This window comes from Barbus barbus (genome assembly GCF_936440315.1).
Source record: "Barbus barbus genome assembly, chromosome: 9".
Taxonomy (NCBI): Eukaryota; Metazoa; Chordata; class Actinopteri; order Cypriniformes; family Cyprinidae; genus Barbus; species Barbus barbus.
The window spans coordinates 30,433,193-30,446,579 of NC_136737.1; the positions used below are offsets into that span (position 1 = coordinate 30,433,193).

The following is a 13,387-nucleotide window of genomic DNA, read 5'->3' on the forward strand; positions in this document are numbered from 1 at the left end:
ATTATAAGCTCCATATCCCTGGTAAGGTAGATAAGTAAGTGTTGTACTGTTTTGGACATCCTCAATGTTTTACTTTACCACCTTCTGTACACCCGCTGGAAAATGTCAGCTGAGCATTACATATTTGCCCCCCCTACCAGAAGCAAGCTGAAGAAGCCGGTCTTTGTCATGGCCCACTTCCCTGTAGTAGTCCCACTCCACTGTTTGGTCGTTGATCCTTGGTAAGTACATCTTTCACCTTCATTTCACAGCCACACAATATCTCTGTGAATGACTGTAGTAATTTAATAAGTAAAGGATAATGTGCAGAACGCCAGTCATTATATTGAAAATAACTCCCTACAAGGCAAACAGGTCTTGCTTCGTCCTGAAGGGACTTATTTTCCAATAATGACCTAATGGCATTTTGGGCATAAATCTATTTTTCCAATTAGATTTTTAGGCTCTCCTGTTATATTGTGGTGGTGAGACTGTAGAAGACCCGAGACGATGAGAATGCTCCAGTGGACAATGGTGGTGGTGGTGCTGCTTTTACCACACGGCTGTCCAATCAAACAGCCTGTTAAGCCTAAACACAAGCCCCACCACACACACACTCCTGTTTTCCACCTTTCATCTGCTTGCATCCCTGTAGTTTCCATTAAATGTATATTAAATACAATTTTTGCAAAATATTGAGATATCTTTGTCACTTTCATACATATATGCATAGAGAAGACAATAATTGTGATACTTTTGTCACTTTCATATAAAATTAAATTATATTATGTATATCATTAAAACATCCATATTTTGATTGATTATTATATAAAGAGGTGTGCTGTGGTGAAATAAACCTAATTATGCTTATCTTAGGTGCTGTGGGAATTTTGACGCACAAGAAATCTTCAAAAACTATCATTCAGAGAGCTGAAATATGTTAAGAAAAATTCTGAAATCATACACAAACCATTAAAACATCCATATTTTGATTGATTATGATAAAAAGAGGTGTGCTTTGCTGAGATTATGGGGAAGTCGTGGCCTAATGGTTAGAGAGTCGGACTCGTAATCGAAAGGTTGCGGGTTCGAGTCCCCGGTCGGCAGGGATTGTAGGTGGGGGGAGTGAATGTACAGCGCTCTCTCCACCCTCAATACCACGACTGAGGTGCCCTTGAGCAAGGCACAGAACCCCCAACTGCTCCCCGGGCGCCGCAGCATGGCTGCCCACTGCTCCGGGTGTGTGTTCACGGTGTGTGTGTGTGTGTGTGGATGGGTTAAACGCAGAGCACCAATTTCGAGTATGGGTCACCATACTTGACAATACGTCACGAAAAAAAATAAATAAATAAACCCAATTTTACTGACCTTACCTGCCGTGGCAAGCTTGATGCACCGGATATACTTATAAACTACAATTCAGACACCCATATTGGCCAGACAGGCCTAGGTAAGTGTTACACCCATTATTCATTATTTCATGAAATGTCAGCATGTGGCACATATTTTGATACAGGGAATGATAAACTTGTTAGTCAAATTTTAGACCTGCAGCTGCTTGTGTGCTGTCAGGAGGCGGAGCATGAGATTGGAGAAATGTAGATTTCTAGAAGGCGCTATAGAATCAGTGAATGTGTAAGGTGTGATTTTACTTAGCTCATATATAAACCTTACAAGTCCAGAAAAATGGAAGAACAGTGTAACCCTGACCAGGCTCCTTTTTGCCCAGGCAACATGAAATGGGAGACCACACGTGGATAAAGATACAAAAAATAGTGATTTATTACAGTAAATATGTGAGATGAAAAATGAGAAATAAGTAATAATCAGTGTAAATGATATGGTATGAAATGAAAGTGTGGCGTAATCAGTCATATGGCAAAAAGGCAAACAAAAAGCAAAACAATGTGATACAGGAGAGAAGGAACCCGGAATGGCAGCCATGAAGTCCTTTTACACTGCCCAGACGCAATCAAGCGATTACAGACACCTGCCCGGTAGCTCCTCACTGAGAGACACAGACACAAACAGACCAAGGAGTAGACATTAATGTCCCTATTCAAACTCTGGAAAACAAATGTAGTATTAATGTTATCTTTACTCAATTTGACAGGTTACATAAATGAAGGTATTCAAATGACACGTTTCACATATTCATTACCTGCACTCCTCCTCTTCATTTTCACTGGTGTCTGGACTGCTGAAATCACTTTCATTCTCCTGTTTATCTTCCAGTTCTATAGCAGAGCCCTGAGGGCCTAAAACAGCCTTGTATTGAAGGAGCACCTCTTTCAGCGTATCCCAAACTTCAGACAGTCGTCTTCTGCAGAGACAGGAAAGGCCCTTGTTTCGCTTGTCTGTAAGTGAAAAGTGAAAAACAAATCCAAATTACCATGACATACCCACTTGCTTTGTAATATTTGTTATAACTCACCAACATTAGATGGTCAGTGTAATGTTTTTCAACTGATTTCTAGTAAGATACGTATCTTGTTAGGTAAAGTTAAAGTATGGTGTCCTTATCACCATCACTTCCTTGTTTGATTGGTATGGTTACAGAGATGAAACTTGCCTTCCTCTGAAGTTTTTCTTTTAAGAGTTGCCTGCAGCTTCTGCAACCATGAGCAGTGCTGGGCCATCTCCTGAACAAGTATTGTCCTTTCCTCCTCCAGTCTCATTTTCAGCATGGCTTTGTTAAAAAATGTTAACTTGTCTTCCATTTGTGCTACAACAGAGGTAAAGAAAATGTATAAATAGCAATTTTGACTTTACAAAATAAATCAGAGGCCTCAGGAAACTCCGCTTACGCTGCCATGAACCTCCCACGGCCATGTTGGGGACGGGTTGTCTCCTGATAGCGACTGCTCCACTTCATTAACATCAGTTGGCATGGCAGGCTCATGACTGTTATAGGTCTCTATGTCTTTCAATAGCAGTCCCTTGCTCTCAGCTATTTTCCTCCGCAGGCGGTGACGGAACTTGCCACTATCTGTAAAGACATGAAGCAGAAGGTAAAAATAGTCACCAAAAATACTGTGAGCAATTATCTATAGACAATGTCATTATACCATTTTGGCGGTATAGAGCCTGCTTCCGCTGCCTCACGTTAAGGTAACGTCCCTCAATGGACTGCTCTAGGGAAGTACCTGTTGTGTCTGGAAACACAACACAAAAACACAATAGTGTAAAGAAGGACGAGTTGGGAGGGGGTGGGTGCCAAAAAAGGCTTACAGAGATAGTGGCACGCAGTATAGTAAGCAGTAGGCAGCTTAAATATCATGATCTAAATGATCGCCGCCAATGAGGAAGCACAAAGTGAAACATGTTATTGGTTCAAACTTACCACCAGCTGCCCATTCCCTCACATCAGACCCCCACACTGCTTCATCGGTGCAAGCCAAGCTTTCTTTAAGCTCCGCTAGACTTGCAGTCCCCTCCTGAAGCCTCTGACAAGTCTAATGCGACAGTTAAACAATGCAGTTACACAAAGCTACACAATAACCACAAACTGAAACCATTTACAGAGAACACACCTTCACATATCTTGCAGACAATGCCCGATGTAGTGTTGTGATTTTGTTGTAGTTCCAGGCCAAAGCATGGATTGTAAGCATATCCACACGTGCTGTTGAGAGTAAATGTTGAGTGAATGTCATGCAATAAAAAATTACATTAGAAGAGAAATACTACAATCACCTCCTTTCCACATGTATTTAGTCGTTAAAGCACAGCGGGAGAGGTAGCTGTTCACCTGTTCAACTTCCTCCCCCGCAGCTGACCCTGCTCCTTCTTGGTTTTTGCCACTCCATGTAATCTAGAAGTAAGAAGACATGTAAGGATAATGTAATTATAATTATTGGATAATAAGTAACGACAAGGCGAACCGGACCCTGACGCGCAGCAGAGGGACTTATTTTCCGATGATACAGTTAAACATAATAAACACTGAACATACCTCACACTTAGTGGAATGTGCTGTAGCGTGCATGACGCTTAGGAAAGGCCTGATTGATGTTAGCCCCTGGAGATCAGGAAGGATGTTTGCTGATTTGTGTAAATATGGCCAGTATTTATACATTACATCCATGGTGATAAACCTTGGCTTTGAACTCATCAACTCCTTGTGCAGATACATGGGGTAGGCAAAGATTTCACCTAGGGATATACATTGTATTAGAAATGCAAATATCCTATTATTGTACAGTCTAAAGAGAGCATCATAATGGGAAACTCAACCAAGCAGTGGTATAAGCTGAACTAATAGTGATAACTGAGATGCTTCTCCATAGGATTATGGTATTTAGCTTTTGTCCAAAGCGACATACACATAACAACAATACAAAGTTACATTTAACAGCAAACTATTTATTATAATCTCACCTCTGAACATATTAAGCGCTTTAAGGAGGAAACACACCGCAACCTCCATGCCCTCTTCGTCCAACTTGAAGGTCCTCCTAGAAGTCTCCTTCGCTGCTGTCCACGAGGAGCTCCCACATCTGCCTTGTCCAGGTAGCTGTGATGTAAATGAAACACTATAAACATACTGTATATACACCTTGTATTTTGAAGTTGTGGGCAGAAAATCTGGGCTGTCAAAGCAATTTAATTAACAAATAATTTGAAACCTGCCTGTTTCACAGCTTTATGCAAGACATCAACAAATGCAGACACAGATGTGTCTTCTGCGATAAATGCCCCTTCAAAAAAACGAAGAGTCGGAGCTGAGGAAGAAACAAAACGAAAAAATCCTGATCAATCTATACTGGAAGAAAAAAATATCACCTTCCGTTTCGGAGAAACCGGTATAGCTTCCTGTTGCCATCCACAGAGATTGCCAGCATGTCTGGGGTGCAAGCGGGGCAGGTGAAAGGTGCACCGCAGGACACGTTATCTTCCTCAAAAGCACAATAGGAAAACTCCAGGAAGTGTCCCCGCACACTGGTCCTGACTGAAAGATGCATTATATTAATTGTTACTTCGGAGATGTCTGCATATGTTAAACAATTCAATAATATGGTGAACACTTACCCGCCCACCACACTTTGTACGATGCTCCAGCAGCTTTGAAAAGGCTTGTCTGGACAGTGCCGGCGCGATGACTTTCAGTTCTCTTACCCTGCTGAAAAGGTTGAGGGAATACAAAGTAGAAGAGCTGGTGGAAGCTGGCCAGTATCCACTGTTTACGAGGTCCATGAACTCTGGAGCCCACTGCTGCTGGCATGTTTGGCATGCAAACAATGGCTGGTGCATGTCATAACGCCCTTGGGTTATAAGAAAACAAACCCATGGATACCTGAGCTTTTAGAAACAATCAGCTGGCACACTTTAAGACGCTTGGGCTACATCTTGAGTAGAATCATACCAGCATAGTTCAAATAAGTATATTTTTGTTGGTTTATCATCGTGACAAGATGTATTCTGTCATTTTTGAGTACTGTTATTTTCATTGCAAAGCAAAGCCAAAAAAAGGGGGGAAAAGCTGAATATTGAAAAAAGATCAGAGTTTAGAAATATTACCATTGATGGAGATTAAAATGACCGCTTTGCCAGGTGACACAGTTATGCTGGGGACTTCACAGGGACTTTTTTGAGTCACTCTCACCGTTGGCAAAACACAAGCTAGCAAAGGAAAGATGAACACAAAATTAGCCTACTAGATTTATTAGACAAGAGTACAAAAGAGGTTTGCGATTACCTAGCTTGGTCGTGTGAGCTGTATCCTCCCTCCCCTCTTACAAAATATGTGGATGAGGGAATAGCTTTAAAAAGCCCTCAAGGACTGACTCCCTATCGTGGAGTGGCCATCTCCTGTGATTCTTGGTATAGCTGGTTTCACAGAACCACTGATCTGGTAGACACTCTCTGCATCTAGGAACGACATCAATGAACCAGTTTAGTCATTGAATCAACTCTTCGAAACAGCCCCGATTCCAACATAAACATGCAGTTTATCCGAAACATGAAGACATCAATTAGTGATGCACTCTAAAAACCTACAAAGTATGAAAGAGCATTAATGAGATCTCACCTAACAACCGCAGGCACAAAATGGTTGGCCAACACCCTGAGTTTGGATCAGGCATTTAAGGTGGAATGGCCTTGCCTCCTTCCATCTTTGTGAGGCTTGCTGCTGCCTGAAAGTCCATGATGATGATGCCCTCTGGATTTCAGGGGAGTCAGACACCATAGCAGAGAGGCTCTCCATGTTTTATTCTGCAAAGACAAATATTAATTTAATTGACAAAAGGACCATTTCTATGCAGACCCATGATTTCATAATAATGGGTAAATATCTTGCCAATGCTTTCAGTAACACATTTCAGAACTTTTCCAAATCAACTTTCCCACAGTCTAGGGCCAAACTCAGCATACTTTGAAACATGGATCAGGGTAAATTGTATCAACGTGAAAATTGAGACGGAAGTCCATTGGGACATAATTGAAACTACTACAAAAAAGTGGTTCAGTAATAGGACTCAGCCCATTGTGGACACAATTCGTGGCTTTGCTGATTTATAAGCAGTTGATGTGGGTACAATTGACCCTTCGCTAAGCCACGCCCGAAAACCGCCACAGGCCAATCGTGACTAACCCGTAACTAAGCATGGGAGGTCTGGCAAGCTTTTGAGTTTTCACATTTTTTGCCAGGATTTTACATGAATGGCAATCTAGTCTCCAATGATACAGGTGTTCCAGGATTTGTGTGAAGCCTGCTTTCAGATCTGCCTCAGAAAATTACCTAATAATAATTCAAATGTATTTGACCATATTTGACCAAATTGCACTTGAGGATCAAGACTGGCTGCAGGAAGCTCTTCAGTGAGCAGGTAGTTCCCGATCTGGTTGTGTGTAACTACAACAGCACACAGAGGAATAAAACCAAGTTAGACCACCAATGCATACTTTTCTGGCTGAATCAACATATCTATACATTTCAAATACGGGGAAATTACATTTAAAAAATAAATAACAACAGAACTTGGAAATAATAAATGGCAATAATAGTACAATTAACCTGTGGATGCAATACAACACAGTTATCAAATCAAATACTGCATAAACATATTCCACATGGTTCAACCTCATTATAATGAGCTCATTATCTGGATACAAGTACATGTTACTTAAGTCTACCAGCAACACAATTTGATTTCTTGACAATGATGTGTAACCAATTACTATTATTACTATAACCCTCCATGTAATGGCCATCTTGACAGAAACGGACAGAGGGGCAGAGAGAAAAACAAGAACAGACACTGAGATGGACAGAGGGGCAGACAGAAAAACAAGAACAGACGCTGAGATGGACAGAGGGGCAGACAGAAAAACAAGAACAGACGCTGAGATGGACAGAGGGGCAGACAGAAAAACAAGAACAGACACTGAGATGGACAGAGGGGCAGACAGAAAAACAAGAACAGACGCTGAGATGGACAGAGGGGCAGACAGAAAAACAAGAACAGACACTGAGATGGACAGAGGGGCAGACAGAAAAACAAGAACAGACGCTGAGATGGACAGAGGGGCAGACAGAAAAACAAGAACAGACGCTGAGATGGACAGAGGGGCAGACAGAAAAACAAGAACAGACACTGAGATGGACAGAGGGGCAGACAGAAAAACAAGAACAGACACTGAGATGGACAGAGGGGCAGACAGAAAAACAAGAACAGACACTGAGATGGACAGAGGGGCAGACAGAAAAACAAGAACAGACACTGAGATGGACAGAGGGGCAGACAGAAAAACAAGAACAGACACTGAGATGGACAGAGGGGCAGACAGAAAAACAAGAACAGACACTGAGATGGACAGAGGGGCAGACAGAAAAACAAGAACAGACGCTGAGATGGACAGAGGGGCAGACAGAAAAACAAGAACAGACGCTGAGATGGACAGAGGGGCAGACAGAAAAACAAGAACAGACGCTGAGATGGACAGAGGGGCAGACAGAAAAACAAGAACAGACGCTGAGATGGACAGAGGGGCAGACAGAAAAACAAGAACAGACACTGAGATGGACAGAGGGGCAGACAGAAAAACAAGAACAGACACTGAGATGGACAGAGGGGCAGAGAGAAAAACAAGAACAGACGCTGAGATGGACAGAGGGGCAGAGAGAAAAACAAGAACAGACGCTGAGATGGACAGAGGGGCAGACAGAAAAACAAGAACAGACGCTGAGATGGACAGAGGGGCAGACAGAAAAACAAGAACAGACGCTGAGATGGACAGAGGGGCAGACAGAAAAACAAGAACAGACGCTGAGATGGACAGAGGGGCAGACAGAAAAACAAGAACAGACGCTGAGATGGACAGAGGGGCAGACAGAAAAACAAGAACAGACACTGAGATGGACAGAGGGGCAGACAGAAAAACAAGAACAGACACTGAGATGGACAGAGGGGCAGACAGAAAAACAAGAACAGACGCTGAGATGGACAGAGGGGCAGACAGAAAAACAAGAACAGACGCTGAGATGGACAGAGGGGCAGACAGAAAAACAAGAACAGACACTGAGATGGACAGAGGGGCAGACAGAAAAACAAGAACAGACGCTGAGATGGACAGAGGGGCAGACAGAAAAACAAGAACAGACGCTGAGATGGACAGAGGGGCAGACAGAAAAACAAGAACAGACGCTGAGATGGACAGAGGGGCAGACAGAAAAACAAGAACAGACACTGAGATGGACAGAGGGGCAGACAGACAAACAAGAACAGACACTGAGATGGACAGAGGGGCAGACAGAAAAACAAGAACAGACACTGAGATGGACAGAGGGGCAGACAGAAAAACAAGAACAGACACTGAGATGGACAGAGGGGCAGACAGAGATAAGCAGTGGTGGACGAAGTACACAAATCAAGTACTTGAGTAAAAGTACAGATACGTACTATAAAATATTACTCCAGTAAAAGTACTGCTTTTTCAATTTTACTCGAGTGAAAGTACAAAAGTACTACATTTTTTATGTACTTAAGTAAAAAAGTACTGATAGATAGATTTATTTGCAATTTTATATAGTTTACTTGATTTAATTTTATATTAGCGCATATTTTTATAATCCTATTGCTCAAAATACCTGGGATTTTCCCAAAATAACAACTATATGGAGTCAAGAGATATATGTTGTTGTTGATATGGACTATGTTGACGAGAGTGATGTAGTCATGTTCACCGTGAAGCTTATATTGTGATGTACCTGAGAGAAAACTGATCTGACCATCTCATTTTCACCAGTAAGAAACAAGTGTTTTAACGTTTGTTGTTTTGCAGAATGTCACAGATATATATGGCATGAGAATAAGGCCTGAAGTAAGGAAGAACATTTTAAGGAAAATATCATTATATTTTCATAATGATTTTTTTTCTTCTCAAACCTTGTCTCCCTGGCCAAATGCCCCCAGAGGGCATCACTTCCCACTCTGATAATTACTGTAGTTACCATGTTCTGAACATCACATCCTTGATGTAATCTATCTAGGTGGTTGGATAAAAATATTTGGACTTTATATCTAAAAATGTCCTCAACTTAGCACCAGCAAGCTTGCTAGCTAGACAGTTAGCATCAGCTAACAATATTTACTTATTTTCACATGGTTATGAATAAACATTCATATTTGTCTACTCGCTAGATGATCTAAACAATATAACAATGTATACTGTTGATAAACAATATAAAACATAGGGCTAACGTTAAATGCGTAGCATTTTAATAAAAGTGCTAACGTTACAGCAGCGGGGAATATGAACGTGCATCAGTTATTTTATTTTATTTAATCTGTTATTTTAATGTTTCGTTTTTTGACCTAAAACATAGAGACACTGTCATCGATCTGTTTGCATTCAAGCGGGCTTAAATCATACCTGTCAAGTATCCCGTTTTGGCCGGGAAATTCCCGTAATTTACCCTTCTTTCCCGCCGTCCTCCCGTATTAGTATTTTCCCGTAAATCTCCCGTATTTTAACCTGCGTTATTAAAAAAAAAAAAAAAACGTCCCCCCCAAAAAAATCTGAGCTCTGTCACTAGCCTTGCGATAACTGCCACCTGCAGTAGCCTACTACAGGTTAGTGTGTGAGGTCAGATGATGAGTTGATGAGTGACGACGCGGGAAAAAAAGAAGAAAAAACAGACAGATGATGGACGCCAGGACAGAGAAGGAAGGCACTCCTGCCAAAACAGTCTTAAAGAATGCAAAGTCTGCAACAAATGAGTACAAGAAGTCACTAAAAGAGTAAAGAAAAGTTATGTGAAATGAAAAGAAAAACTGTACAAAAAAGCAGAAATATGAAATGAATGAATGTGTGAATGTGAAAAGAATGTGGAATGAAAATGAAATGTAAATGTAAAGACAAGCAATGTTAAATGAACAGAAAATATGCAAATAAGCATTTAAATAAATGCTCTTCATATATACCCTTTTGTGTTTTAATTTAGGCTATGAATGTTCACAGCATGTCAATGTCAACAAAGAGGCCTATCATTGGCTTTATGCACAGCTGCACTACTTCCTGAACTTCAGGCAGCTCCTTTGTTTCCTGTCTGCCATTATTGGACAAACTGATCACCTGGATTAATCAGTTTGTCCAATAATGGCAGACAGGAAACAAAGGAGCTGCCTGAAGTTCAGGAAGTAGTGCAGCTGTGCATAAAGCCAATTGTAGTTTATAAGTGGTTGACAAGTGGTGATTTTAGCTTTCTTGTCACCTGTCTTAAAATGTAAGGGATACTGGAGCTTGGTTGGGGTGGTGGGACTGCTCGCGGCGGGCGCCGGAAAATTTCCCTTATTTTCAAATCCAAAACTTGACAGGTATGGCTTAAATAGATCACCCTTTACAGCAGATTTGACGTAAATATGATTTTCAGTTACAATAATTAATCCTAAAATTCGACATTAGTAACTTACTTTTCTCAGCGTCAGTTGCACTCACAAGATCTCGCGGTTCTTTCTTACTCGTGAGTTCAGTTCACTGGAGACTCGCTCTAAACGGATCGTTTGAATCAGTGAGTTCAGTTCACTGGAGACTCGCTCTAAACGGATCGTTTGAGTCAGTGAGTTCAGTTCACTGGAGACTCGCTCTAAACGGATCGTTTGAATCAGTGAGTTCAGTTCACTGGAGACTCGCTATAAACGGATCGTTTGAATCAGTGAGTTTAGTTCACTGGAGACTCGCTCTAAACGGATCGTTTGAATCAGTGAGTTCAGTTCACTGGAGACTCGCTCTAAACGGATCATTTGAATAAGTGAGTTCAGTTCACTGGAGACTCGCTCTAAACGGATCATTTGAATAAGTGAGTTCAGTTCACTGGAGACTCGCTCTAAACGCATCGTTTGAATGGGATCGGGTGGGGCCAAGATGGCGACTGTGTAACATTCATGTGCTGAAGCTCTGCACTTGCTTTGTTGTTAACGCATGCAAAGGGGTATATAGATTAATAACATATTTTTTACTGGTCTAAGTAAATCTTTTTTCACTCTTTCGTTATCCTAACTTTTTAAACGAGCGTGATGGAAGCAGATAGGCCTGTTCGAGGTGCCATGCATTCGTACGCGAAGAAATCTCTCGATGCCGCTTTCAAGGGAAATGACACAGCGAATTCCTCTGGATCGTAAATCCCTCTACCTGACACTCCTAAACCACCGTCCAAGAAATCAAAAATGGTTGACAGAGTTGGGTTAGACAATCAGACGGTCTCAAATGTACATCTGTTGGAAGTTCTAGAGCGAGTTGAAAAAATGCAAGCAGAATTTCTGACTCGTATGCAATCCCTCGAGATAACAGAGACAACACTAATTTGTTAAACAGTGTGACTGAGGCGCTCGAATTCACCAACAATCAAGTAGAAGAGATGACAAACAAGGTGTGCTCATTACAGAATAAGGTGGAATCACTGGAAAAAGAGAATCGTGTGTTGCGCGACAAATGCGATGAACTGGATTCTTACAAGAGGAGGTGGAATCTACGAGTGTCCGGTATTCAGGAGCAGCGAGGAGAAGATGTCCGGAAGATTCTCATCGATCTGTTCAGTAAAGTTTCTCCAGAGATCGCAGATCAGCTCATCTACACCCTTGATGTCGCCCATAGACTGGGTCCGCGCTCTGAAGGAGCTCGCTCAAGCCGCCGAATCATCGTGCAGTTTCTTTCACGCAACGTCCGAGATCACATCTGGAGAGAAGCCAGAACCGCCGCCGTCCTCAAAGAAAGGAAAATCAGGATTTTCGAAGACCTGACGCAAAGCACCAAGGACGCCCGGAACCAACTCTGGCCGCTTGTCGAGCAAGCGAGGAAGGAGGGGAAGAGAGCAGGATTCAGAGGCCCTTTCGCCTATATTGATGGTAGAAGAATCTCTGCTAAAGATCAGTTTGGCTGAATGATGCTGTGGCATCCGTGCACCAAATGACTTTTCTGACACTCGATCACGGGTAAACACGAACTGCACCGTGGATCGTTTGCCCTCTTTTTCCTGACAGGATGGACAGACTGTAGACTGTGCTATATTCAGATAATAGAAATCTGGAACCAGAAGAATTACCGTTACTTATTTGGTTTTATTTAGATCCTTAACTCAGTTTATACTTTTATTTAGGGACTTGCTCGTGTCGGACATTGGTCATAAATCTGGAATATTTACTTTTGAGTCTATCCTTAGCTGTTTATGAGACTGAGTGCTCGTTTGGAAGAAAATAATACATTTTAGTGACTAAAAGATAAACGAAAGAACTCAGAAAAAGATAAAAGAAAAGAAAACGAAAAAGACTTTAACTTAAGCCCTTAAACTCATTACGTTGCAGAGCTTGGCAAATTATTGCTTTTTTGTGTTATTCCAGTGAAGTTTCTCTGTTCTAACTGATATCTTGTTCTGTACCTAGTTCTTTAGGTATTCTTATCGTTTCATTTTTATGTCTTTGTCTTTGTTTTCTTTAAATGCCAGGGGGTTGAAAAATAATGTCAAAAGGAAGGCTTTATTTCTATTTTCTAAGAGACACAAAGTAGATTTTTGTTTTTTTTCAAGAAAGTCACTCTACATCTAAAGATGCCAGATTTTGGAGGTCACAGTGGGGCAACGAAATATGGCTGTCACACGGGTCAGAATACTCTGCAGGAGTAGGGATTATGAAGTATAATTTTAATGGTAGTGTCGATCCTTCAGGTCATTTCCTGCTAATGGTAGTTGCTGTCAATGAATCTATAGCGATCATTGTCAACATCTATGGAGACAATTCTGTTGCAGAAAACCGCACATTTTTTAACATGCTAGATCAAAAACTGTCGTCTGCATTAGGGAAATATCCTACAGCCTTTCTGATTTTAGGCGGTGATTTTAACATAGTGATGAATAACACGATAGATCGACACCCTCCAAGGAAAGCAGCTTCTTCAAATTCAAGTCTTGTTG

The 13,387-nt window shown here is 41.5% G+C and overlaps 1 protein-coding gene across 1 annotated transcript; it reads right to left on the reverse strand.

The window, feature by feature from the left end:
• Positions 1-1,738: 1,738 nt before the first annotated feature.
• On the reverse strand, positions 1,739-10,974 carry LOC306874686 (uncharacterized protein). The gene is made up of 13 exons (XM_079424893.1): positions 10,896-10,974; positions 6,011-6,195; positions 5,678-5,850; positions 5,500-5,601; positions 5,011-5,243; positions 4,360-4,495; positions 3,513-3,604; positions 3,323-3,434; positions 3,048-3,134; positions 2,799-2,968; positions 2,552-2,704; positions 2,141-2,336; positions 1,739-1,987 (listed from the first exon to the last, which is right to left on the reverse strand). Exons 5-11 carry the CDS (start codon positions 5,230-5,232, stop codon positions 2,684-2,686), a joined length of 840 nt encoding a protein of 279 aa, XP_079281019.1. The 5' UTR covers positions 5,233-5,243; positions 5,500-5,601; positions 5,678-5,850; positions 6,011-6,195; positions 10,896-10,974; the 3' UTR covers positions 1,739-1,987; positions 2,141-2,336; positions 2,552-2,683.
• Between the last annotated feature and the right edge of the window lie 2,413 nt (positions 10,975-13,387).